This window comes from Gossypium arboreum, chromosome 2 (assembly GCF_025698485.1).
Source record: "Gossypium arboreum isolate Shixiya-1 chromosome 2, ASM2569848v2, whole genome shotgun sequence".
Taxonomy (NCBI): domain Eukaryota; kingdom Viridiplantae; phylum Streptophyta; class Magnoliopsida; order Malvales; family Malvaceae; genus Gossypium; species Gossypium arboreum.
Window position 1 is genome coordinate 5,137,545 of NC_069071.1, and position 25,277 is coordinate 5,162,821.

At 33.2% G+C, this 25,277-nt stretch overlaps 2 protein-coding genes across 2 annotated transcripts; both read left to right on the forward strand.

The window, feature by feature from the left end:
- The first annotated feature begins 319 nt into the window (after nucleotides 1–319).
- LOC108467194 (uncharacterized) lies at nucleotides 320–4,219 on the forward strand. Its single transcript, XM_017767759.2, has 4 exons — nucleotides 320–615; nucleotides 1,576–2,615; nucleotides 2,761–3,637; nucleotides 3,722–4,219. The coding sequence occupies exons 2-4, from the start codon at nucleotides 1,647–1,649 to the stop codon at nucleotides 3,766–3,768; spliced, it is 1,893 nt and encodes a 630-aa protein (XP_017623248.1). The 5' UTR covers nucleotides 320–615; nucleotides 1,576–1,646; the 3' UTR covers nucleotides 3,769–4,219.
- Nucleotides 4,220–10,679: 6,460 nt separating this feature from the next.
- On the forward strand, nucleotides 10,680–21,631 carry LOC108466690 (ABC transporter D family member 1-like). Its single transcript, XM_017767064.2, has 24 exons — nucleotides 10,680–10,741; nucleotides 11,788–12,067; nucleotides 12,819–13,043; nucleotides 13,703–13,900; nucleotides 13,984–14,438; nucleotides 14,698–14,836; nucleotides 14,918–14,996; nucleotides 15,337–15,575; nucleotides 15,702–16,006; nucleotides 16,086–16,197; nucleotides 16,295–16,453; nucleotides 16,768–16,867; nucleotides 16,954–17,062; nucleotides 17,261–17,351; nucleotides 17,477–17,601; nucleotides 17,735–17,884; nucleotides 18,387–18,459; nucleotides 19,109–19,289; nucleotides 19,367–19,520; nucleotides 19,626–20,014; nucleotides 20,325–20,488; nucleotides 20,589–20,641; nucleotides 20,724–20,802; nucleotides 20,997–21,631. The coding sequence occupies exons 1-24, from the start codon at nucleotides 10,680–10,682 to the stop codon at nucleotides 21,081–21,083; spliced, it is 4,008 nt and encodes a 1,335-aa protein (XP_017622553.1). The 3' UTR covers nucleotides 21,084–21,631.
- The last annotated feature ends 3,646 nt before the right edge of the window (nucleotides 21,632–25,277 follow it).

Genomic DNA, 25,277 nt, shown 5'->3' on the forward strand with positions numbered 1-25,277 from the left:
TAATTTCAAAACGGTAACAAAGACCAGAGACAGGCGTGTAAGGAAATGGGACCATATACTCTCCCAATTAGGCATCAAAATTAAATAATCCAATAAACGAAATAAAAAAAAAAGGAAAAAGCCTGGCCCATTTAAATACAAACTCTTTTCATATAGCTCCAACACGCGCTATACTCCGATAATCACAACACCATCCAATCAATCCCCTCTTTGTTGCCCTTTTCCAGTAGGTCCTACAGCGCGTGATAAAAAAATCGCGTGAAATTGAATTATAATTTTTGGTAAAAATAAAATGAATTTTCTCAATTGCATTAAAATCAGTATTATTGAGCATTTATTTTTACTTCTTTCCTTTTAGTTATTGATTCTTCAAGTTTTCATTACATGAACACAAGATCTTCGCTTTGCTCTGCCAGAATCCAGACCTGAAATCAAACTTAAGAGCAAAAGAAAAACCTGAAACCAAAGCATCTCCATAGGTTTCTTGGTATTACAATCTCTGTTCTAAGTTCTTGAAAGCTTCCGTTTTGAGCAAAGAACTGAAAGCTCTACCACAGGCAAATAGAAAAGGAAAAGCCTGTTACTTTTTCTTTTTCAGCATCCGATTCTTACAAGGTATCATCTTGTTTCCTTTGTCTTTTAATTTCTGGGTTTGCTTTTTTATTTACTGTTTGAGATTTTATTTGCTCTAAAACTCTTCTTTTTTTTTTTTGGGGGGGGGGGTGTCCTGTTTCAGTGTTCTCTTCAATTTCCTATGTAAACTCAAGATTAAATTCTGGGTTTTGTTTTTTACAGTGGATTGTTTGCTTTTTTTGAGTATTTTTATTTTTATTTATTTGGAATTTGGGATGTTAATTAAGAACCTGATTTGATTAATTTAGTTAATCAAAGCATTTTACTTTAGATCCAAGTGGTTGCAAAATGTGGTAAGTGATAAACAGAATAATCTATGCATTATGTTTGTTCATTCTATGCTTTGGATTTTTCATTTAAATTTAGATTATTGTAGAGTAATTGAAATAATTTTGCAGCAATGTTTTGTGTTAGCTTATACAATGAGTATACTGTTCTCAGTTGAACATTCTGTTGACTAAGAAATAAGAATGTCCCTTTCATTTACAAGAGCAACAGAATTTGTACGTAACGTCAAAGACGCTAGGTGCCGGGCCGGTTTCGGTCACTATCAGTTTACACAGTCTGAAAAGGACTAGTGATTTATGCTGCATGCTTATAGGGGCTATACCCTTTAATTTTCGGAACTGTAGGTTGGGATGTGTGTTAGACAAAAGTAGTCGATATTGAAGAAAATGATGGATTCGTTTGTATTTAGAACTTAGGCTATTGTCTCCGAGTGGACACTGCAAGCTGTTAAAAATTGAAATTTTAACCTAGAGCTCGTGTTTGAATCTTTGGGATGGAGAAGCGAGGTTTATGTGATGGGAGTTGGTCCATACTTGCCATTACTAGGGAGTCAAGTTCCTTTACTTTGTCTTGCTACTGCTGTTACGATGTTGTTTAAACAAGTTTCTTCCTTTGCAAGCTAGGATGCTAATTCGTTTCATCTTTGTTATGCAGTGTTGACGCTTTTTTATATTAACTCCCATGTGGTGATGCTATAAGAATCTTATGCTGGTAATAATCTGAACATGGATAAGGCATCTCCAGATTGTCCGTACCCCGGGTGCTTTTTCTGTGTCATGAAGGAAGGAAACCCGAGCAAGCGCAGAGCCAGTATTCTGAAATTCTTTCGAGATCTTCCTTCACAAGATGATGATGGTCAAGTTCTTCCTATCAGTGGCCTTTGGAATACTGCTATGGCACATCCTAATGATCCTGAATTCATTGAGTTAGGGATTTTTGAGTGTATGTCTGCTCTAATATGGAAGGGTCTCAAGAACCGCCGTTGGCTTTCTCATGACCAAAATATATACATTCCTTATTATGCAGCACATATTATTGGATCCTACACCATGAACATGGAAGAGTTTGCGGAAAGTGCAGTGCATGCTGGTGTAATTCCTCCCTTAGTTGAGCTTTTGAGAGGGAGGTTGACTTGGGTTGAACAAAGAGTGGCAGTGCGAGCTTTAGGACACTTGGCTACATATACGAGCACTTTTCCTTCTGTAGCAAGTCACGGAGAAATTCTTGAGGTCGCCATTCAGCTAGCAATGAGTTCATTGGAAATAGTTTACTCTCACTTCTATCAGTATGTTGATAGAAGGTTAAGTTATCACTGCGATCTGCTTACTCGTGGCATGGGTGGTGTTGAAATGGAGTCAAGAAAAGCTGAAGAATGGGCTAGTCAGCTTCAATGTTGGTCCCTTCAACTCATTAATTGCTTCGCATTCAAACCTGAGTTTCTTCCCACCATATGCAAACCTGAATTTCTTGTAAAACTACCGGGAATGTGGGGTGGACTTGTTAATGAAAACTCACCTGCTGGTATTGGTTTGTTAAGAACCATCTGTCATCATAAGATTGGTAGGGGATCTGTTGCCAGCTGTCCTGGCATTATCGAAGCGTTGGTTAATATTGCTTGCTCGTCTGATGATTGGCAGTATATGGCAATTGATTGTCTTCTTTGGTTGCTTCAAGATCCAAGCACATGTCATAAGGTATCTTATTATTGTTGAGAATAATTTAATATAAATTGGTACCCCTTCCTAAACTATATAAGCTTCTTCCGAAGCATACGATGTACTTTTTGCCTTTTGTTTGGTATGGTGTTCTCCATATAAGTTATCTTCATTTGTTACACAGGTGATCGATAAGGCAGTACCTGCTCTTGTAGACCTTGCAGAGATTACTACTCTTGGTGATCACAAAAAGCTTGGAGATACCATTGTTAATGTTCTTCAGGAATGTATTCAATCCCAAGGGACGGGAAGGAGCTCTGTCAGTAACCGGACAAAAGAGCTAATTGAAGAACTATTGAGTTCAAGGCAGAGATTGAAGTGGGAAAAGAATATACCGAAGGAGGATCTCCACATTAAACAGGCTGCTGCTTTAGTGGTCAAGCTCGAAGGAAACTCACTTTTCTCATCAGGCAATATAGCTGGAGCCGCATCGAAGTACTCAGAAGCATTATCGTTATGTCCGATGAGATCCAAGAAAGAGCGAGTTGTTCTCTACAGTAATCGAGCTCAGTGTCATCTTTTATTGCAGCAACCCTTGGCTGCCATAAGTGATGCTACACGTGCATTATGTCTTCATAATCCATTGAACCGTCATGCCAAAAGCCTATGGAGAAGAGCTCAGGCTTATGACATGCTTGGTTTAGCTAAAGAGAGTTTGCTAGATGCCATTCTCTTCATAAATGAATGCTCGCAATCAAATGACCCCGATCTCTCGTTGAGGCAAAATAAGGTTCCTGATTATGCGGAACGATTAGTCAAGAAGCAGATGCGTGCAGCTTGGTTATTTAGAGAGGCAGCTAGCAAACTCGGGGGTGTGCACTGTGAGGGTGATGCAGGTGACATGTATGGCCAAGATACCGATGACTCCGAGTGGGAAACAGCTAGTGAAAGTGATATAGGAAATGATGGAAGGGATGAAATGGGTGATGAGGATGACGATGATAGTGAATGGAAGAACGAAGATGAAAGGAAAGCTAAATTCAAGAAACCCTCAATGAAAGGTAAAAATTTAACATCTTAATGCTTTTGTTGTTTTTGGCTATCAATCCCAAACATCATATTGGTTCCTCAACTTTCTTTTACAGACATAAAGCATGGATTCAACGTACAACTCACCGAAGATGAACCGTGAACTGTTGAATGACCAACAGCATTGATGTAGACAGTGTAGCGAACCAAAGCAACCGTGATATATGTTCGGATTTATTATTTCGTGTTGCAGAGCTATAGCCTAGTCACGTTTAGAAGTTGGTGTCACATCTAGCTCAGTGAAGAGGCAAGTTAGAGGTGTAGAATCTTTGGTTTTGGTCATTTTCATTTAGAGATAAAAGAACTTTGTTTTGCAAGCATTTCTTATTTGTTTTGTTTTTTTTTTTCTTATTTTCCTATTGATTTTGGTAATGTTAATTTCAACTGTAGAAAGCGAGAGTTTGGAGTGTAGAGAACCATTTTGTTTGCAGGGTGTGATGAAGCTTTTGTGAGAAATCTTATGCTCCTTGTGTATATAAAAACCCTTGAAGTGGGGGTTTTTGACATTGAACTATCATCATATATTTGAATCATAGTTTGCCCTTTTATGATAATTCTTGGAATCGTAGTACTTGAGTTCAAGTAAGGGTGTAATTGAGTCGAGCTGAGTTCGAATATTGTCAAGCTCGAATTCGATTCTAAATTCAAAAATCTATATTTAGCTTGAATTCGATCGAATATTTATTTTTTAACTTGAGCTCAGCTCGAGATATAATCAAGCCTGGTTATCAATTTTCACGCTAAAGCTTGAGCTCGAACTTGATTAAAAACTCGAATCGATAATTACTGAATTGAGTTCGAATTTTTCTCAAGTCGAACTTGAATAACTTCTGAACACTAAAATCTTATTTATACTCATGTCCTGTAAGTTTAAACTTGTAAAAGTATGTATTGTGTTAACAAATATGTATTAAATGTTCATTATAGCAACTTACAGGTCGGATAACTTGATTGACCTGTATTTTGTAGGGTTTGGGCACAGAGATTTGTATTCTTGGTTTTTAATTTTTTTTTTAAATATTTTAGCTTTTTTTTTTCATAATTGAAAAACAAGTTGATAAATTTAAAAAATATATTTTTAATAATAAAAATATGTTTGGTAACTATTTTTCTACAAAAAAACGTGATAAATAATGTTAAAAGGTAATATGTGAAGAATGAAATTGAGTGGTAGTCAGTAGTGTCCATTGTAAGTTGTCACTGAGGTAATTTAATGAAGAAAATGTTTGGATCTATTAATGTGTTGTTACTTAGAAGATATTATGGTATGAAAATCAATCTTTAATTTTTGAAGATTGAATTGGATATGAGCGAATCAATTAAATCTTTGGAAGTGAAGATTTGATTGAGATTGCCTTGTTAGTTTTGGAAACCATATCTTTGATCAATTATGATTTGAATGTTAATGTTGTAATAGCTATTTTCAACGAGTTACTTTATATTCACATAGACTTTATGTTAGCAAGCCAAGATTGATATATGTTTAGAAGGCTTGTCTAGGTTTTTTGCATGAGAGATTATTGAGAATACTTGAATTTATTAATTGAGGAATTGGTTTGTGAGTAAGTGCAGGCTAAATTGTAAACATGGAGCGTTTACAGCTCAAGTTCTCAATGAGAGAATTTGGAGGTAAGTTTTAGTATTTAGGTACAAAGGTGAAATCTTTATACTTGGAGAGTGATAGGGTGTCATTCACTTGTTCTATTGTGAATTAAAGATAATGAAATTACTAATTGAGCTAGGCTTCACAGACGTAAGGAAACCGAATTGTGTAAATAAATCTTTTGTGTTCTTTATTTTTGTTTGCACAATTTTTCGTAGTACCAAGTTGTAGTTGTCACTATAAATTGCAGTCAAGTCTAGACTTGATCAGGGTCGAGCCACCCGTGTGCGAGGGTTTGGGCAAAAATATAGGCCCGAAAAATGGGTTTAGACAAAAAAATAAGGTCAGTTTAAAAACGGGTCAAGCGTCAGGTAACGCATTTTTGGCCCCAGCCCGGCCTGAATTCACTAAAGGATAAAAAAATCTGTTTTTTTTTAATGTTATTTTCTTGTTATTTTCTCATTATTTTGCTACCATTTTACTATTATGTTGCTATTATTTTATTGTTATTGTTTGGATATTGTATAAAACTTATTTTATTATTAATTTTGTTATTATTTTAAAGACATTTGTTAATTTTGTAATTATTTTAGAGGCATTTGCTTGTTAAGTTACATTTATCTTAGTGTTATTATTTAAGTCTACAAATTTTTAAAATTTATTTTAATTTGTTAGGAAATATTTATTTTGATCTTTTAGTATTTTTGATGTATTATATATACTTAAAATAATATAAAAATTAATACGGATGGGCCGAGTCAGGCTAGGACCTAGTAAATGGGGCCTATTTTTTAGTTGAACCCAGAACGAACCCGGCCCATAAACACCTCTAATTTTCAACTAAATATTATAGTTAGCAACAAATAAAATAAAGAATTCTACTTTACATGGATTCAAGCTAGAAAAACAAATTTGATATTTAAAAAACTATTGAAAAAAATGTTTCTGTGTTTATGGGAGTTAAAAGTAGGGTAAATTGTTTTAGTCAAGATAAATGAAAATAACTTTTTTCTAATTTTCACATATTTTTTTATTTTTCAAAATTCATTTTGTAATTTTCAACTAAATATTACAAAAAAATCTCGAAAATAACATTTGTTTCTTAAAACTAAACGGTAGGAGTAAAGTTAGAAATTTTTGAATGACTAATTTTAGTTATATATTTTTATGAGAGTTAAAGTGTAATTTCACCATTTTAATAGTCTATATCTTCATAATTTTTAAAAGACTAAATTAAAATTTTATCATTTTAGAAATTAAAATTTAATTTTAATATATATACTAACTTAAAATTTATAAATTTTAAAAATTAAAATTGAAAATTTTCATTTTAAGGAATTAAGTTGTCTGCAAACCCGACCCTATTAAACGAAATTTAATATTTCGAAAAATTATCATATAATTTATTTTTATGATGCGAATTTCAGCTTTCCAGGTTTGTACAAATATAAAGATCCAAATCGTATTTAAAATAAAATAAAAAAATTAGACAAAATCATGAGAATTTCCGAATCTAATCTATAAAACAAAAAGCTTAATATGATATATAAGCCGCATGCTAAACCAAAAACGTGTATATTACAGTTAGATTCCCAAAACATAAAACAATAAAGAAAATAACGACAATGGTAACAACTATGAATTTTTTTTTAACCATTAAAATAGTCACTTTTATTTATATCATGTTATATTTTAATCATTTATGTTTGAAATGTTACGTTTTAATCACTTATGTTATCGTTTTGTTACGAAATGATCACTCTACCATTAATATTTGTTACCTCCCAAAGGACAATTTGACGTCGCAGCTAAAATGGATTTTAAATATCAATGTGGATGTTTAATCAAATAAAGTAATTGATTTTTCTAAATTAATTGAAGAAAATGCTACTTTAGTTTCCTGAAATAATAAAAACAAATGCATCAAATTAATCCTTGATCTGGAAAAAAATAACTCTTGGTCTCTTTTTTCTTTTAGTTTTCGTTTCCATTTTAATTAAAAAAACCATTCATTTTCATAGTCATCTTTATTGAATGGAAATAGTAAAAACCAAATTTAGCGTTCCATTAACCGGTTAGCTTTTTTTTTTTTCAAAATGAAAGAACAAAGAGTCTATTCAATAGAGGTCCAGACATGAATTACAATAATTAATGGGTTTTTTTTTTGTTCTTTACTTGAGTTTTGAGTTTAGATATTATGAGTTTTTTTTTTCAAAATTGTGGTCCATATTTTTATGTTTTTCTGTATATGCGACAAACAAAAAGGACATACTCCATCTTGATTTATTTGTCTGGGCAATCGCAATAACAAGTAGATATAGAGGTTAGTGCATCCATTTCTTCTTCTTCTTCTTCTCTGTTGTTTTACTCTTCTCTTCTCTTCTGTGATGGTAACAAAAAAATCCGACTGTTGTTTTTTTTTAAAAAGAAGAAAATTAAATTTTAGGGCAAAATTTTGTATTCTATTTTCATAAAAAAAATTTAAAAATTTTCATCCTAACTAGACATCCACGTTGATATTTAAAACCTATTTTAATTGTCACGTTGGACTGCTGTTTGGGAGGTAACATATCTTAACGGCAGAGTGACCATTTCGTAACAAAACGATAACATAAATGACTAAAATGTAACTTTTCAAACATAAATAACTAAAATGTAACCTGAGATAAACAAAAGTGACTATTTTAATAGTTTATTTTTATTATAAAACTACACATAGAAATTATAATAAATATAAAAATCAATAAAACAAATTAAAAACATAAAATTATTAAATTTTATAAATGATATAACATTAAATTCATCAACATGGGATTCCAATTGGTACGGTTTTGGTTTTTTTGTTGAACATTTTCCGAGGTTTTGGAATTTTATTTTTAAATTTTATTATTCAGTAAGACAAAAATTATGGGCAAAATATAGAATAAATAATACATAAGAGATTTTGATAATCTTTTTAATCATGGTTCATGCGAACAACAAGATTAATGTTTTATATATACGGAAAAATGACGGTCCATACTATGATTTTAATTTGTATGATATTAACGATTCCGCTGACTTTTTTTTAATTTTAATTTTAAATTTTTTAAATGTTATATTTTATGTGATAATGACAATTACGATGATTAGAAAAATATAATTATATTTATGGTGCAGCTAATAGTTTTGGTATAAAAATTAAGGAAAAATTATTTCGATATCATCCAAGTTGAAGAATAAAATAGGAAAAAATATTTTACAAATTAGGATAAATTTTAATTAATAATCAAACGTTAATTGAAAAACTTTAGACAAATGTTAATCGAGTTGATTGTTAAAAGGTATTAAATTGCGTAAAATAAAAAGTATTGAATTTATAACGTCTGCTTCTGGTTTTAGTCCCTCCACTATCTTAAAATTTGAATTTAATCCTTTTAATTTGGTAAAATTTGATCCTTTACTTTTTATAATATTATTAGTAAATCTAAACCGATACATTGTCCACTACTGCTGCTGTTGAAACAAGACTCGATTTTTTGATATTTTTACAATTTTAATGGCATGAATGAATGACTTTTTCGTAGTTAACAGTGTTATTAATTTGATTTATTAATGATAAAGGATCAAAGCCAATGAGGCTGTGGGTGCAATTGAGCCGAGCCGAGCCAAGTTTGATTACTGATAAGTTTAAGTTTGAGTTTGACTTGAAATTCAAAACTTGATACTTAATTCGAGCTTAATTGAACATCTATTTTTAAGCTCGAGTTCAATTTAGTTAAGCTTGTTTATCAATTTTCATACTTGCACATGAACTCGAGCTCGATTAAGGGTGTAAGTATTTAAGCTTGAACTAGAATCAATAATTAAGTTTAGGGTTAATAATATACATTAAGGGCAATAATGTAATTTAAGAGTATAAGTGTTTAAATCATATATTAAAAATGAAAAGCTCGATAAGACTCTCAAGCCGTTTAAGTCGAGTATTACTAAGCTCAAAGTCGACTCACTTGAGTTGCTTGAATTGATAACTTGAGTTGCTTAAGCTCAGCTCAGTAATTACAGTATCGAGTTTAAATTTTTTTTTTCAATTCAAACTCGAATAGCTTGCGAGCATCAATATGTCATTTACACTCTAAGTTTGAGTATCGAATTTTAAATTTAGGTATAATAAATCGACTGAAACAAGAATTAAACCAATTCATAATAAGTAATTGGATTATATAAAAAAAGAAATCAGTTTTTTTTTTTAAACAATAAAAAAGGGGAATTCCACGTTCGATGGAAATTTGAAATTGGAATTTAAAAAAAAAAAAAACATATAAATAACTTGCGCCAAGAGCTAAAATCATGATTTCGATCATTTTCTGAGGCTTTCTTCACCAGCATTCAATTCTCCCAGTTATAAAACTTGAAAACTCGAGATGAATTTATGAATATCTAAAGGAAAGAAAATGGCGGAAATTTCAGTTACAGAGTAATGGAGAGAGGTTGCAAAGATTAATGGAGTTTCTAGTTCTGTTGTTTTGATGCGTTGCCGTTTTAAGAACTTTCTGCCTCTGCTCAAGCATGCTAAAAAGCCACTTTCTAGTTTGAATTTTTTTTAGACTTTCTCAATGGATTTCTGTGTTCTCAAGGTGCTAGGATTATTATATTGCTTGAGTTGCAAGGCACAAATCACAATATGTATATATATATGTATGTGTGATTGTGTATGTCTGTCTAGTTTACCTTATAAAACATGCAGTTTTGTTTTGTTGATCAATATGCATCATTCATTATGGTCCTATTATATATGATCTGTTATATGGTAGTTGTCACTGCTTTCTTTTCCCTTTAAGTTTATGCAAAATACTCCATTTTAATTTTTGATATGCTGACGTTGCTTAGTTGATTTATTAAACAGATGTGCCTGGTTAGTTGGTGAGCAGCAATATTACAAGGCATATTCACTGCTTAGAAGTTTTCATGCTAAGACAAATCGAAGTATGCGCTCTTGCCAACATATCTTGTCGATGGAGTGCGGTTAACACTATTGGCTTTTGAATTGGAATCGTGAGAGCTCGGTTTGGATAATCTTCTTATGTTTTCTTATAACTTGAATTTGTTATATTGGTCTTTCCTTCTGCAGAGCAATGAGCATTAGTTTTGCTACTGATTGCATGTTATCTTTCCCTCGTTCTTTGTATCCTATTGGTCGTCATGTTTAACAAATCATATCATATGTGTTTAGATACCATCTTACTTAAAAATAGAGATTTTATTTGCATTTCTAGTGTAGAATTTTTTCTTAAGCATAGGAAGTAATTAGTGCTATTTTCCCCTCTTTCTTTAATCATTATAAGCTGGCAATTGTTGTTAATGCATTCCAGATTCTTCCCTCCTAACTTGGTAGCTAATCTTTGATACTGTGCAGGGGTCCACCTTCAGCAATGCCATCTCTTCAACTGTTGCAGTTAACCGAGCATGGCCGAAATCTTCTGGCCTCTAGGAGGTATTGATGTATTTTATTGGTGATAATAAATTCGTATACCAATAATAGTGGTTAATGTATTAACTGTTGTAGTTAATAGAGGTTTCTATTAATAAATCAAGTAGAGCCATTTTATAAGCCTCCCTTTACTTCAATAATGAGCAGCACACACTGAAGGGAGTGGCCCTATGGACAAACAGCTCTATGCTTTGCACAGATTAGAATCTTTAAAATGTTTAAAGAATGATGCAACACATGATCCTTTCATAAAAGCTTTCTTGCATTGTAGGTTTAGTTCATGAATACCCTGGCATGATTTCTACACTCTGTCTGCATGCATCAACTGCAATTTTGGGAGCAATATTATCAAGACATCCACTCTAAAAGAGTTTTTCCCTAATGCACAAGGCTCCCAACTTATGAAGATTTATCATGCGCAGCATCCCCCCTCTGGTTACACGGGCAACGTTACTGTTGCTACTGAGGCTCTCCCTCGATCGACCTCCATTCTATCTATCAGGAAAACCTTGAAAGTTGCTCCTTTGGTTATTATAAAAGTATTTTAAAATTTCATAAGGAGAGCAATGTAGAGAAAGAAAATCATGATGTTTTTTTAATTTACTTCAGACAAGCAGAGAGGATATTGAGACACTCATTGTTCTGTGGAGTGAGTGAATCCATATAAAACTGGTTTTGAGTAATGCCTTTGTGATCAGGTTGTTCATAACTAACCTTGGGGCTTTTCCACCCTTGGTTAAGCCAGGTCCTGTTTTGTCTTCCTATAGTTGTACTAAATGACAGTATAAAAGATTGGACCTTTTAGAGAAAATACCATCTTATCAATCATCTTTCTTCTAAGTTTTGGTACTCTTCAACATAATTGCAGTTTTTTATCTGTCTGTTACCACCCTATCAAGGTAAATATGTTATATGACAAGATACTATTCTTCACCCCACTGATCCAGTGGGCCTCTGTTGGATGTCCATGCTATGACTTATAATACTCTTGTTGTATTACAATTCTTCACTCCACTGTCCAGTGTTTTATTACTTTTCTGGTTTTACAGGAAGACACTACTGCTTGGTTCTGGTATTGTGGCTGCTGGTGGAGCTGTTGCTTATTTACAATCACGGTTTAGTAGTAAAAAGCCTGATTCACATGGTCATTACAATGGGACCCGAGATAAAAGAGAAAATTCAGATAAGGTCCTTAAAAAGAGTAATAATGTAAAGAGAACTAGAAAAAAGAAAGGTGGATTAAAGTCCCTTCAGGTTTTAGTAGCATTTCTTTTATCCAAGATGGGCAAAGTTGGTGCAAGAGAGCTTTTGGCTTTGGTGGGCACTGTGGTAAGCCTTTCTATTTTGTGTTGCAACATACTGTGGTTTAATACTGTGTTTGATTCCCGAGTTTTTGTTATCTTTTATCTTTTATTAGTTTCACTTCAAACTTTTTAACTGCAATTGCAAACATTATTAAGAAAATAGACCAGATTAAAAAAAAAGGTTGGAGATTATTTGAGGTTTACCCTTTAAAAACGGGGCTTTATAGTTTTTCCCTGATGTTGAATCTTTGGGGTAGAGGTGCTGCTTGACTGGTGCTAAGTGGCAAATAACAGAAGGCTTTGATTCAAATCCATTTTTATGCTAGACAATGATTATTTGCTACGACAATAAAACATCAGCCAACGGCTTTACTGATATTGTAATGATTTTTTAGGATCTTTTGATCTAAAATAGGAAAAATACAAGAGACTAAGGTCAGTTACCAAGGTCTAGTTGCTTGATTTCTTCCTTCAGTTCTTTTTGTATTTGGTTAGTGTATTTGGTGATATAAGTAACATGAGAAGGAACTGGGTATCTATCTGCTTTTGTTATACATGCACCTCTGCAGACAGGTATATAAACACCTGTGATTTTAGCTTGCACTTTCCATGTCAAATACATCAAATATAACAACTGGGATAGAGAAAACTTAAAAATGGTGAATGGAAATGTAATTCCCTTCCAAGGGGAAGTGTCATAGGAGACTTTTGTAGCTTGAAATATAGGGGATTTTCTGTTCTTGTTAAGAAAAGCATCTATCTTATACTTTTTGCAGGTGCTGAGAACGGCTTTGAGCAATAGATTAGCAAAAGTTCAGGGATTTCTATTCCGTGCTGTTTTTCTCCAGAATGTACCATCATTCTTCCGGCTAATCTCTGAAAATATTCTTTTGAGCTTTCTTCTGTCAACCATTCATTCTACTTCAAAGTACATAACTGGTATCCTAAGTCTGAGGTTCAGGAAAATACTGACGAAACTCATCCATGCACATTACTTTGAGGTAGTTGTCTGCTTTTGCTGTTGGAGTAATCTATATATAATATGTTTTTCTTATTTCTGTCCTATGTTATGCTCATTTTTAATCTGGTTAGATCAGGTATCCTATTCCTTTCATAATTCATGAACCATACTCTGTTATTCAAATTTTCTCCTGCATGTGAACTTATCTTCTTTGCACATCTTTATCAGTGGCAGGTGGAATACATGTTTGTTGTTTTGTATTTAGTTGTCTAATATTCTTCATATCTGAGTTGGTTTTTTCTGATGTGCATGGTACCTTTAACCAAAGCATTGTGGGACTAATGTCAAAATCTAGCCTAGGTTTCAGATAATTAACTTCAGAATCATATAAATTTCTTTTTTACTGGAAAAGTTCCGAAAGTTGTTGTAACATAGCTGACATCTGAAGGGGTAATGCCACTGAGTAAATTTCCTATGGGTGGCGAAAGTTCTACAACTTCTATTCTACAATCTAGAGATCTAGCCATTTATGCTTTCCCCAGAGGCCTTTTTCCCATCTTTGAGGATGATGTTACTTTACTTTTGTTTGTTCCCTTGTGCAGGAAGCACATATCTATTGGATTATATGCATTATAAGTTTCTTTTTTGTTTTCTTGTTCTAGTATGTTTTCTCTATTTCTTTAACATATATAGTTTCAGAACATGGCATATTACAAAATATCACACGTTGATGGACGGGTACGGAATCCTGAGCAACAGATTGCTAGTGACATACCAAGATTCTGTTCGGAGTTAAGTGAGCTTTTACTGGATGATTTGACAGCAGTTACTGACAGTCTTGTTTATACTTGGTCTCTTTGTTCTTATGCTGGCCCAAAATACTTTTTCTGGATATTGGTAATTCTTTATCTATACTCTTACATGATTTTTTGGCAAGGCTCTTCCACTTTGTCAGATTAACAAATTGGGTTGCTTTATAGGGATTTATTCTGGGAGCAGGAGCTGGCATAAAAAACTTCTCTCCTGCTTTTGGGAAACTAACGTCAAAAGAACAACAGTTGGAAGGAGAATACAGACAGCTTCATTCAAGGTTAAGGGTCCATGCAGAAAGTATAGCATTTTACGGTGGAGAAAGTAGAGAAGAGTCTTATATTCAACAGAAGTTTAAGACTCTTGTTAGGCACTTGAGGGTTGTACTTCATGACCATTGGTGGTTTGGCATGATTCAAGATTTCTTATTGAAGTATCTTGCTGCCACTTTTGTAGTTGTCTTGATTATTGAGCCTTTCTTTGCTGGCCATCTTAGACCTGACTCTTCAATATTGGGACGGGCAGAGATGTTTAGCAATTTAAGATATCACATCGGTGTTGTAATTCCACTATTTTTGGCCCTGGGTACCCTTTCTATAAGTTCAAGACGGGTAAATCGTCTCAGGTATTTCTTTGTTGATTTCTGGCTCTGAGAGTAGTTAATGATATAACTTTTGGAAGAAAAAAATGTGGAGTAAAATTAGGCACTTTCTGAGAGATCTCCATTGAATTTTACCATGCACATCCATAATGTTCATGATGAATAATATATTTCTCATTCTGTAATAGTTATTGATTATTACAAGGAACGTGAGAGACAGATTTCTGGTTCATATAATAACTTCAGTTTAATTCTTATTGTTATTTCTTTTAATAACTTCCAGTGGTTATGCTGACCGTATTCATGAGCTAATGCTTATATCAAGAGAGCTAAGTGCTGATGATAAAAAAGCATCCCTGCAAAAAGCTGGAAGTATGAATTACCTAACTGAAGCTAACTTTGTTGAGTTTTCCCGTGTCAAGGTATTTGAGATGATATTTAACCATTTATGATTCTTAATATGCTTTTAGCATTTTTTTTTCTAATAGCTATAATGCTATCAGGTTGTCACTCCAACCGGGAATGTTTTGGTGAAGGATCTCTCTCTGAGGGTTGAATCAGGATCTAATCTTTTAATTACAGGTTTTTTCCTCGAAAATATTGTAATTTACATTATTACCTTTAAGATGCCTTTTGCAATCATCTCCTCATCTTTTTTGACATGCTTCTATTTTACTTCATTCATTTATATTATTGTAGAGGAAGTGTAATGACTAATGTGCTTTTCATCGGAAACAAGAGTTATACACGTATGTGTGTGCTTTATACATGCACTCTTGGTTTATCACTGTATATTTATATATATGCTATCCTTCTTTATATTCATGTTTCCCAAATTTAAGTGACTGTTGTTTGAAAGGATTTAAAGGATGTATTGTGACTTTTAGGCCAATAAAAATCTTTTGCTTTTTCTGTTCTGAAGGTCCAAATGGCAGTGGGAAGAGTTCCCTTTTCCGGGTTTTAGGTGGCCTTTGGCCACTGGTATCTGGCCATATTGTGAAACCTGGAGTTGGTTCTGATCTTAATAAAGAAATATTCTATGTGCCACAAAGACCATATACAGCTGTTGGAACCCTTCGCGACCAGTTAATCTATCCTCTTACAGCACATCAGGAGGTTGAGCCTCTTACACATAGTGGATTGGTGGAGCTGTTGAAAAATGTATTAGTTTCATCTCATAATATATATATTTTTTTCTATTTCTTAAAATTGTATTGGTGCTTTTTATTTCATTTTGAGTTTTATTGGCTACTTTCAGAATAATTCTTCACTTTGTTGTCCATTCAGGTTGACCTTGAGTACCTATTGGATCGTTACCCACCTGAGAAAGAGGTTAACTGGGGAGATGAACTCTCTCTTGGGGAGCAACAGAAATTGGGAATGGCTAGACTGTTCTACCATAAGCCTAAATTTGCAATTCTTGATGAGTGCACAAGTGCTGTGACAACTGATATGGAGGAAAGGTTTTGTGCTAAAATTAGAGCCATGGGTACATCATGCATAACCATATCACATCGTCCAGCACTAGTGGCATTCCATGATGTGGTTTTGTCCTTGGATGGGGAAGGAGGATGGAAAGTTCATTACAAAAGGTACAGAACATAATTTTGTGGTGATCACATATCTTACCCATTTTTTGGGCGCGTAACTGATCTTCTATAGCACGTGCAGAGAGGATTCCTCGTTAGAAAGTGAAGGTGGGATGGATTTGACTAAACTTTCTGTGACAGACCGCCAAAATGATGCAATCACTGTTCAACGGGCATTCACTGCAGCTAAAAAGGTCTTATAACTTAAGAAACTTTGTTTTCATGTGCTTTTGTTTTGTTTGATTGGACCTGTTTTTCTCTCACTGCAAAATTTTGAGTGAATTTGTTTAGGACTTTGCATTCTCAAATCCAAAGACTCAACCATATGTATCAGAGCTCATAGCAGCATCACCCTCTTTGAGTCATGATGTTAAGTTACCTGTGGTTCCTCAACTCCAGAAGACTCCAAGAGTACTGTCTTCAAGGGTAGCTGCCATGTTTAAAGTACTGGTATGAACGGAAACTGCCTCCTTTTTTTTTTTTAATTATTTGCAGAAATTAATCTAGTACACTTAAAGGATGATTTGCCTATCATGGGTTAGTAATGATGGATTTGATCACCTTTTACTAAATGTTCTCAAATATGACTCTGTCACTGTAACATAGCTTATGCAAGTACTGTTATATTTTAGTCATCTTCAATATTTGAATTCTAGTAAACCTGGTGCAAGAAATCCTTAATGTTGGGAATGAGCACATGTTGTTCTCATCCACTAACACAAGTTTATAAATTCCATCTACAACCTTAAATTCTTGTGTTTCAGGTACCTACCGTATTTGACAAACAAGGGGCTCAACTACTTGCCGTTGCTTTTCTTGTTGCCACAAGAACATGGTTATCAGATCAGATTGCGACATTAAATGGTATTAGAAATATATTATTCTATTTCTTATCCATTTTAAAATCTGAGAGATTGTTTTTACTTTTACTTAAATGCATCTATTCTCAGGAACTACTGTGAAGTATGTTTTGAAGCAGGATAAAGCAGGATTTATACGATTAATGAGTATAAGTGTCCTTCAAAGTGCTGCATCTGCTGTCATTGCTCCTTCCTTGAGGTAATTTTTTATATTCATTATGACCTATATATGAAATACTTAAACAAAAAGAGGGATATACAGACTGTCTATTGAGTCAGTGCTAATATTAACAGTGTTATTTTTTTATTATTTGTAACAGTTAAACTATTTACTTTTTGCCATAAATACTGTTCTGGTTCGTTAGTCTTTGTAAATAGCCTATTTCTTGGTTTACAGGCACTTGACAGCTACCCTCGCCCTTGGATGGAGGATTAGATTGACTCAACATTTGCAGAAGAACTACTTAAGAAATAATGCATTTTACCAGGTTTGATCAGCTCAGAAACAGTGGTGCCTGAGTATTTGGCAGGCATTGCACTGAGTTAACAGTTTTCACCACTATTACCTAGAATTCAGCAGTGCTAAATTCACATCAAATGCATCTTCTTGTAGGTCTTTCAAATGTCGAGCAAAAATATTGATGCAGATCAAAGAATTACTGATGATCTTGAAAAGTTAACAACTGATTTATCGGGGTTGGTTACCGGAATGGTAAAGCCATCTGTTGACATTTTGTGGTGCGTAAATTATATTCATGTATTATAGTACCACTATTGTTTTGGTCAAATATTTTAATTCTAGAAATATATGCTCCTTTATTCCTCCCTTATCTTTCTAAGAATTATTCTTAACAATGCTGAAAATTTTAAGGTTCACATGGAGAATGAAGCTATTAACAGGAAGAAGGGGCGTTAGCATTTTGTATGCATACATGTTGCTTGGTCTGGGTTTGCTAAGGACTGCTACTCCTGATTTTGGTGATTTGACATGTCGAGAACAACAACTTGAGGGAACCTTTAGGTAATTCAATCTCGGTTAACAATGCTGCTGCACATGGAAATACTTGCACGAATATCTATAATAAAAAACTGATGATAGAAACAGGTGTTTTAAATCGAGACTGCTCTGGTGGCCTCAACAGGAAGCTCAGGAACTGAGCTGGCTGGTACAATCCAAAAGTATAATCAGAAGAACCATAAAACTTGGTCACTAGCTTGAAAGTATTTATTTTCACCCACTTTTCATAAATATTACTGCCATACAATCAGGTTTTAGAGCAAGTAATGATCCATGGAACGTCCTCTCTCTGAAAAAGAGGAGGAGAAAAAGTCAAAAGGCTTTAAAAAGACACTGTTTTTGACAGAAATGACCAAAAAAAAAAAGAAACTCTCTGCTACTGTCTCCTCAACGGTTTGGAGATATACAAAAAGACATGATCCCATGGGTGCATGCGAGTACTTTTATGAATATCTTAATGTTGCTATATACATCATTTTAATAACTTATACTATATGTTAATTAGGTTCATGCACGAAAGACTGCGGACTCATGCTGAGTCTATTGCTTTCTTTGGAGGCGGTGCTCGAGAAAAAGCTGTAAGATACTTGAATTTGTTGTTGTGTCCAATGTATCATTGTTGATGCCGATACAAAAATTTCCTTGAGGAAAAATAGACAGAAATAGGGAGTATATTTACCTTTCTATGGGTTAGCAATTGGAAATTAATTTAAATACATCCTTATATTTATATTGCACAACTATAGTTTAAGGTTTACATGCCTGGGCTGAACCCTAATGTAATGAACTTCTTTTTGTGATTTCCTATAAATTGCTGGTTTCGGACAAGCTTGAATTTTGCATCAAGATCTGTGTAAAATATTAATTCTTGATTAAACTATCTAAGGTACCATCTGTAATTAGAATAAGTTTAGTTCTAATGTTTTTCCAGTGGCAGATATTGTTCGATTATTGTGGACCTTCTCTATCGTTTTTCTATCATATAAAAGGAATGTTTTGCAGTGAAACGACAGCACTTCAGGCTTTTTCTCGTTTTGTAGTGGGGGACATGACTAAACGATTTGTTTTATGCATAGAATCCATCTATAGCTATTTTTGCATGGATCATGGTGCACTATTTTTTCCCTTTTTGCATGGTTTGCTGCTGTGCATGCAGATATTACTAGCACTGTTTTCCCCATAATTTCCATGCCCTCTCCCCTAATTCTGTGCTTCTTGTACTAACAGATGGTCGAGTCAAGGTTTAGGGATCTTCTTGATCACTCTTCATTACTTTTAAAGAAGAAATGGCAGTTCGGTATACTTGACGATTTTGTCACAAAACAATTTCCACATATAGTTACCTGGGGTTTGAGCTTATTATATACCTTAGATCACAAGGGGGACCGATCCTTAGTTTCTACTCAAAGTGAGATGCCGACTCGATTTTGTACTACTTTTGGTTTCTCTCCCTCATCTCTCTGAAATTTCTTCAATTTTGTTTAGTTGAGCTTGGACATGGCATACGATTCCTGGCATCTGTTGTGTCTCAAAGCTTTTTAGCCTTTGGTGACATCATGGAGTTGAATAGAAAGTTCCTGGAGCTATCCGGAAGCATAAACCGAGTTTTTGAGCTTGAAGAGCTTGTTGATGCTGTTCAGTCTGGTATATCTCCTTTTTTTCTGATATAGAAATTAGGGTCCTTGTTTGGTAATGGAATTTTTGCATTGATAAGTTGATGTGTCATCCAACCAGGGGACTTGAGGACTGATAAGGTGTTGCAGTCTCATGGGAATGATCTCTATGCTGAAGATGTTATTTCTTTTTGCGATGTCGATATAGTTACTCCATCAGAGAAGCTGTTGGCTAGGCAGTTGACATGTGATGTAGTACCTGGAAAAAACCTGCTTGTTACTGGTCCGAACGGGAGCGGGAAAAGTTCCATCTTCAGAGTACTTCGAGGTCTATGGCCCGTTATGAGTGGAAGGCTTTATAAACCATCACACCATTTGGACAAAGAGGATATTTCCTGTTGTGGCGTCTTCTATGTTCCTCAGAAACCATATACATGCTTGGGAACTTTAAGGGATCAAATCATATATCCGCTCTCTCATGAAGAAGCAGAGCAGAAGGAATTAAAGTTATATGGAAAAGGTAAACTTACTTTGCACAAGTTGCATTGCTTTCCTTACCTTTTTTCTGTCATCTACCGACACAATTTTGGACTTAGTATGGGCATATAACCCTTCAAGTACCCTCAAAATACATGGAAAAACTTGAAAAAAGAGCGAACATATTTCCCGTGTTGGACATTAACTCGTATCTAAAAATCATACCAGAATCTGAAGAACATAGATGTACCTGAACTCTTCATTAAGAGTGACATACCAGTTTAGAAAGCATGGTAGAATTACATATTAGATTTATGTATGCTGTTGGGAATTATGAACATACAAAATTTCAGGTAAAAGCTCAGCTGACACCACAAATATTCTCGATGCACGTCTGAAAAACATTCTCGAAAATGTTCGATTGAATTATCTTTTGGAAAGGGATGAAAGTGGTTGGGATGCTAATCTCAGTTGGGAAGACATACTTTCACTTGGAGAACAGCAAAGATTAGGCATGGTAAGTTAAAACTAAACTTGTTGCACATTCAACAACATTTTTCACTATTTATACCAGACAGGAAATCTATTGTTTGATATCGAACTTTCTGTTTTATCAGGCACGGTTATTCTTCCACAAGCCTAAATTCGGCATCCTAGACGAGTGCACAAAGTACGTAAAAAATCCCTTTTTTTTTCTGTTGAAAAGACACTAATCAGTTATCCAATTTACCTTTTTCCTTCGTTCATTGCAGTGCCACGAGCGTCGACGTTGAGGAACAACTTTATAGACTGGCCAAACATTTGGGCATAACTGTTATTACCTCATCACAGGCAAGTACTTTTGTCGAACATCGTTAACTCAGTGGATATTAAAGTACTTTGGGATGCTTGTCATGATTTAACTGATACAACACTTTCAAATACAGACATGACAACAAAGTTAGCAACAAACTGTTGCATGTTTCAATTCTCATTTTCCCTATGCAGTAATATTATCTTGTTTTGCTATTGTATATTTTTTTCAGCGGCCTGCTTTAATACCATTCCATGCTTTGGAGTTGCGATTTGTCGATGGTGAGGGTAACTGGGAGCTTCGCTTTATCGAGCAATGATTAACGTTCTGTTTGTGTGCTGTACGATGTTTTGAACAAGAACTGGGGGAAACTCGAACCCGAATTTGCAGTTTCATTGAATCGGTTAAGCGACTGGATAAATCTCTTTATCATGGTCAGGAGGAGGAGCAAGCCAAAGCCGGTGCCGGGTTCTGGTAATATCATAATTTTCCCCTGAAAATTATTTACTTTGTATTGTATACCACAGGCTGTCGTGTTGCTCAGTGCATGAGGTTGAGGCAAAAGGAGAAGCAAATTAGATCAAAGATTATTGAAAAAGCATAAAGAAATTTTTCATTTACAGGTTTTTCATTTTTCTACCCCTATCTTTTTTTAACTTTTTTTTCCCCTTTGTGGGGGTAAAATCCGTGGTCCTTCATGTTGTAATAATTTCTCCATTATTGTCATTATTTCTATAAAAAAAAATTCATGTGGTTTAGTTGTTGCAGTGATCATCATCGATAGGAGCTTTGTTGATATTGATGAAATTGAAAAATGAAGATACTGAGTGAGAATTGATGAAACAGGATTATAATAGTTGTCAGAAACCCTATTTTTGAAATTAACTTTTTTATTTTAAAACGAAAATAGAGTCGCTACTAAATCCTTTTTAACTAGATGTGATTAAATCACCTCAAAACTTAGTCACTTTAATAAAATGTTAGTTTGCTAAAACGATGATTTTCGGTTTACAAAATTTAGGGAAGGGTTCCGGAGTCGGTTACGTATGAGAAAATGATTAGTACCCTTATAACGCCCAAAATTGGCATCTAATTGATTACTTAATATCTTAGCGTCCAATATTTAGAATCCAAAGAAAATTTAAAATGCGATCCCTTTTTACATGATGTTATTTAATTAAAATATCGCTAACTGAATTAAAACTTATCTAAAAAGCTTTCTTATCTCTAGGTAACCAAAACGAAAAGGTCATGCCACATAAGTAAGGCATGACATCTCGAATTCTCGAAAATAAGATTGTTCATTATTTAATTATTACTTAAACCTTATGTGTTTTTATTTTAAAAGGATGTTCGATTATCTCGGTTCAATGAGAAAGTCGTACCTCGTAAGTTAAGACACGATTTCTCAAATTCCCTAATTAAAGAACATCATCTTGATTCTAATTATTTCCTTAGAAAAATAAATATAATATTTAATGCAATGTGCAATTAATTTATTTGGACATTGTATGATTATGTACAAGTATAATAGAATACTTAGCAAAAATAGAATTACTACATAAGTACAAATAAAATAATATTATAAGTAAATAACAAATGAATAAAATAATAGTAGCAATGGTAATGATAGTACAATATTAATAATATAACTATAATGATAATAATAATAACGTTCATCAATGGTAATAATAATAACAATAATAATCATAATACCATATTTAATAATAAAATAAACATGATAATTCAAAATAAAAATAAAAGATGCATAGTTGAAAAGGATAAATGTGAATGACATAAAAGTACCGAAAATAATAAAATAAATAAAAAATAACGATAAAAAATATAAAAAAAGTAGGTAAATGACTAAATTGAAACCTAAATGAAATTTAAAGTATAAATTAAAAAACAAATAAACAAATAAAGGGTTAAATCAAAACATGCGAAAGATGCAAGGGCCAAATGGGTAATTATTCCAACCCCATGTCATTCCCTCAAGTCAACGGTGGGTCAAAAGATCAAAATGTAAGAAAATAAAATAAAATGGTAAAAATGAAATAAGTAAAAAGGAATATAGGATGAAATTAAAAAAGGAAAAAAACGGAAGGGTTTAGAAAGAAATTTTCCCAACCCTTCAAAAAACACGCGAATCCTGAGGCTATTTGTGTCTGATCTTCGGGTCAGCATCAAAACGAGTCGTTTTGGGATTTTTGAAGCCAGGCCAAAACAACATAGTTTCGTTAAACTTATATAAGTTAAAAAAAAATATTTTAAAAAAATCATTTTAGAACATGTTTCAAAAAAAAAAATTCTTCCTTTTTTTTTTCTCTCAATACCCTTTCTCTCTGGCCACGGAGCCAGCGAGTCTGCGCCCTGGCCACCGGTCATCAGTGACGGCGACCGCGAGTCTGCACCCTGACCACCGATCATCGGTGACGGCAACCGCCGCCTCCGATGGTTGAAAAATCGAAAAAGTTTTCCCCGAACTCATTTTCTTGCGTAGATCGTGGATTTGGTGATAGATCTTCTGAAAACCTAGTTAAAGTTCGACTAGAAGTTGAGAGACCTTTCGGCTTCTCTTCTCCGATGTGGCTGTTGACAAACCCTAAGGGGTTCGAAGACCTTTAAGAGCATAGGAGGGCCTCTCAGTAGCAATGAACGATTAATATTTAAAATCTTATTTTATTTTCTTATATTTTTTGAAATAAAAAGCAAAAAAAAGAAAAGAAAAGATGAACAACTTTCTTTTTTTTTTTCTTTTTGTATTCGATTTTTTTCTTCTTTTCCACTCCCTCTTACAAACGTTGTTTCTTTCGGCTTTTATAACCGAAATATACTAAATTATATTGCTATTTTTTTGTTCTACTATCCTCTGCTTTTTGTGTCTCTGTTTTTGTTTTTTTCTCTCTCTTTTTTGCAAGTATCTGTTGTGGTCAACAACGATTGGAAGTACGCTTTACCATTTTGGTGAAATGGTGGCAGAGGAGGCATGGGGACTTCAGGAGGCGTGCTTGTTGACGCGACAGAGGCTACGGTTGGAAGGGCTAAGGGAAAACTAGGGTTCTTGATGTGTTTAGGATAGTGGGCTTTGGGCTTAGGTTTTTTTGGATTTTAAGGTTTGCAGATGGATTTGGTTATTGGACTTATAATTTGGACTGTTAATGAACTTTTATTTGTTTTTGTTGTATTTATTTGGGCCGGACAAAATTGGGCTTATACTATACTGATAAAAAAATTGTTTCATACATAATGATGAATATGAAGAAATTACCTATTTTTTCTTTTTGGGTTAAAAATTACCCAGAGTAGGGGTAAATAAAATTCGATTCGATTCAAAAAATTGGATAAAAAAATTAAATTATGAATTAAATAGTTTGAGTTAATCGAATTATTCGAATCAACTCGAATAAAAAAATCAAAATTTTTGGTTTAACTCGAATATGAATTACACAATTTGAGTTATTTGAAAATCCGGATAATAAAAGGTAAAACTACGTCGTTTTGATAAATGTTTAGCCAAGTTAAAATGTAAAACCATTATATTATTTATATAGTTAAATAATCTTGTACTTTGCCTACTAGTTAAATAATCGGTCAACATAAATGCAACGTTAAGTATAAATAATAAGATTTGTTAACTCGACTCAAATTTTTTTGACTCGATTCGATTCAGTTTGAGTTTGGTTACTAAAATATGATTCGTCAACTCGACTAATTCGAAATTTTTTTATTTGACTCGATCGAATTCTCACTCCTATATTAGAGTTTAAATATAATTTTTTTGAAATTAATTTTTATTTCTAAAATTTAATCTTTACATATGTTTAAATTATTATTTTTTCTGTATTTTTATACATTGATTCTTTTATAATTTTTAAAATTATATATATATTGATAAAAATATTTTTTTTTACAAAAAGAAAAGAAAAGAAAAGAAAACCATATTAAATTCCTTGTGCTTTTATTTAAATTTTTATACGTAAGCATTCGGAAATAGACTTTTCTAATGATGGAACTCTTTGTCTAAACGTTGGACATAAATTTTATAAATTTGGACAGCCTCAACTAAAACTTATATTTAAATAAATATTTTTATATTATTTTAAAAATAGGAAACAACCCTTTGGGTTCGGGCCAATCCACAGTTTTTTCTTCATAATCAACTTTTGAGAGGAAATAAAATATATATAATGCTAAATTTAGCTAATATTTATCTCATTTATTATTTTAGTTTTAATTTTAATTTGTTTTTCAGTGAAAATTTTAATGATACAAACAAGGTAAATAGAGTAGTAAAATTTCAAAACAAAAATAAAAAATTATATTTTTTAAAAAATTATTCATATTAACAATGAACGAGGTAAACTACTATGTTATACTAATTAAAATTTTAACAATTTAATCTATTTTCTGCCCAAAACAAAGTAATTTAAGTAAAATTTGAAGTTAAAAAATGATTCAAAAAGAAGATTAGAGTTAAAATGTGGCAAATTGGTGATTATCCCAATAGAAA

Bases quoted from the DNA above. Each gene is read 5' to 3' on its own strand.
- LOC108467194 (XM_017767759.2), top strand. From the start codon at position 1,647: ATGGATAAGGCATCTCCAGATTGTCCGTACCCCGGGTGCTTTTTCTGT. The intron at 2,616-2,760 runs GTATCTTATTAT...TTTGTTACACAG, and splicing joins ATCCAAGCACATGTCATAAG to GTGATCGATAAGGCAGTACC. The intron at 3,638-3,721 runs GTAAAAATTTAA...TTTCTTTTACAG, and splicing joins CAAGAAACCCTCAATGAAAG to ACATAAAGCATGGATTCAAC.
- LOC108466690 (XM_017767064.2), top strand. From the start codon at position 10,680: ATGCCATCTCTTCAACTGTTGCAGTTAACCGAGCATGGCCGAAATCTT. The intron at 16,198-16,294 runs GTCTTATAACTT...GAATTTGTTTAG, and splicing joins CATTCACTGCAGCTAAAAAG to GACTTTGCATTCTCAAATCC. The intron at 19,521-19,625 runs GTCTGGTATATC...AGGGGACTTGAG, and splicing joins GAGCTTGTTGATGCTGTTCA to GACTGATAAGGTGTTGCAGT.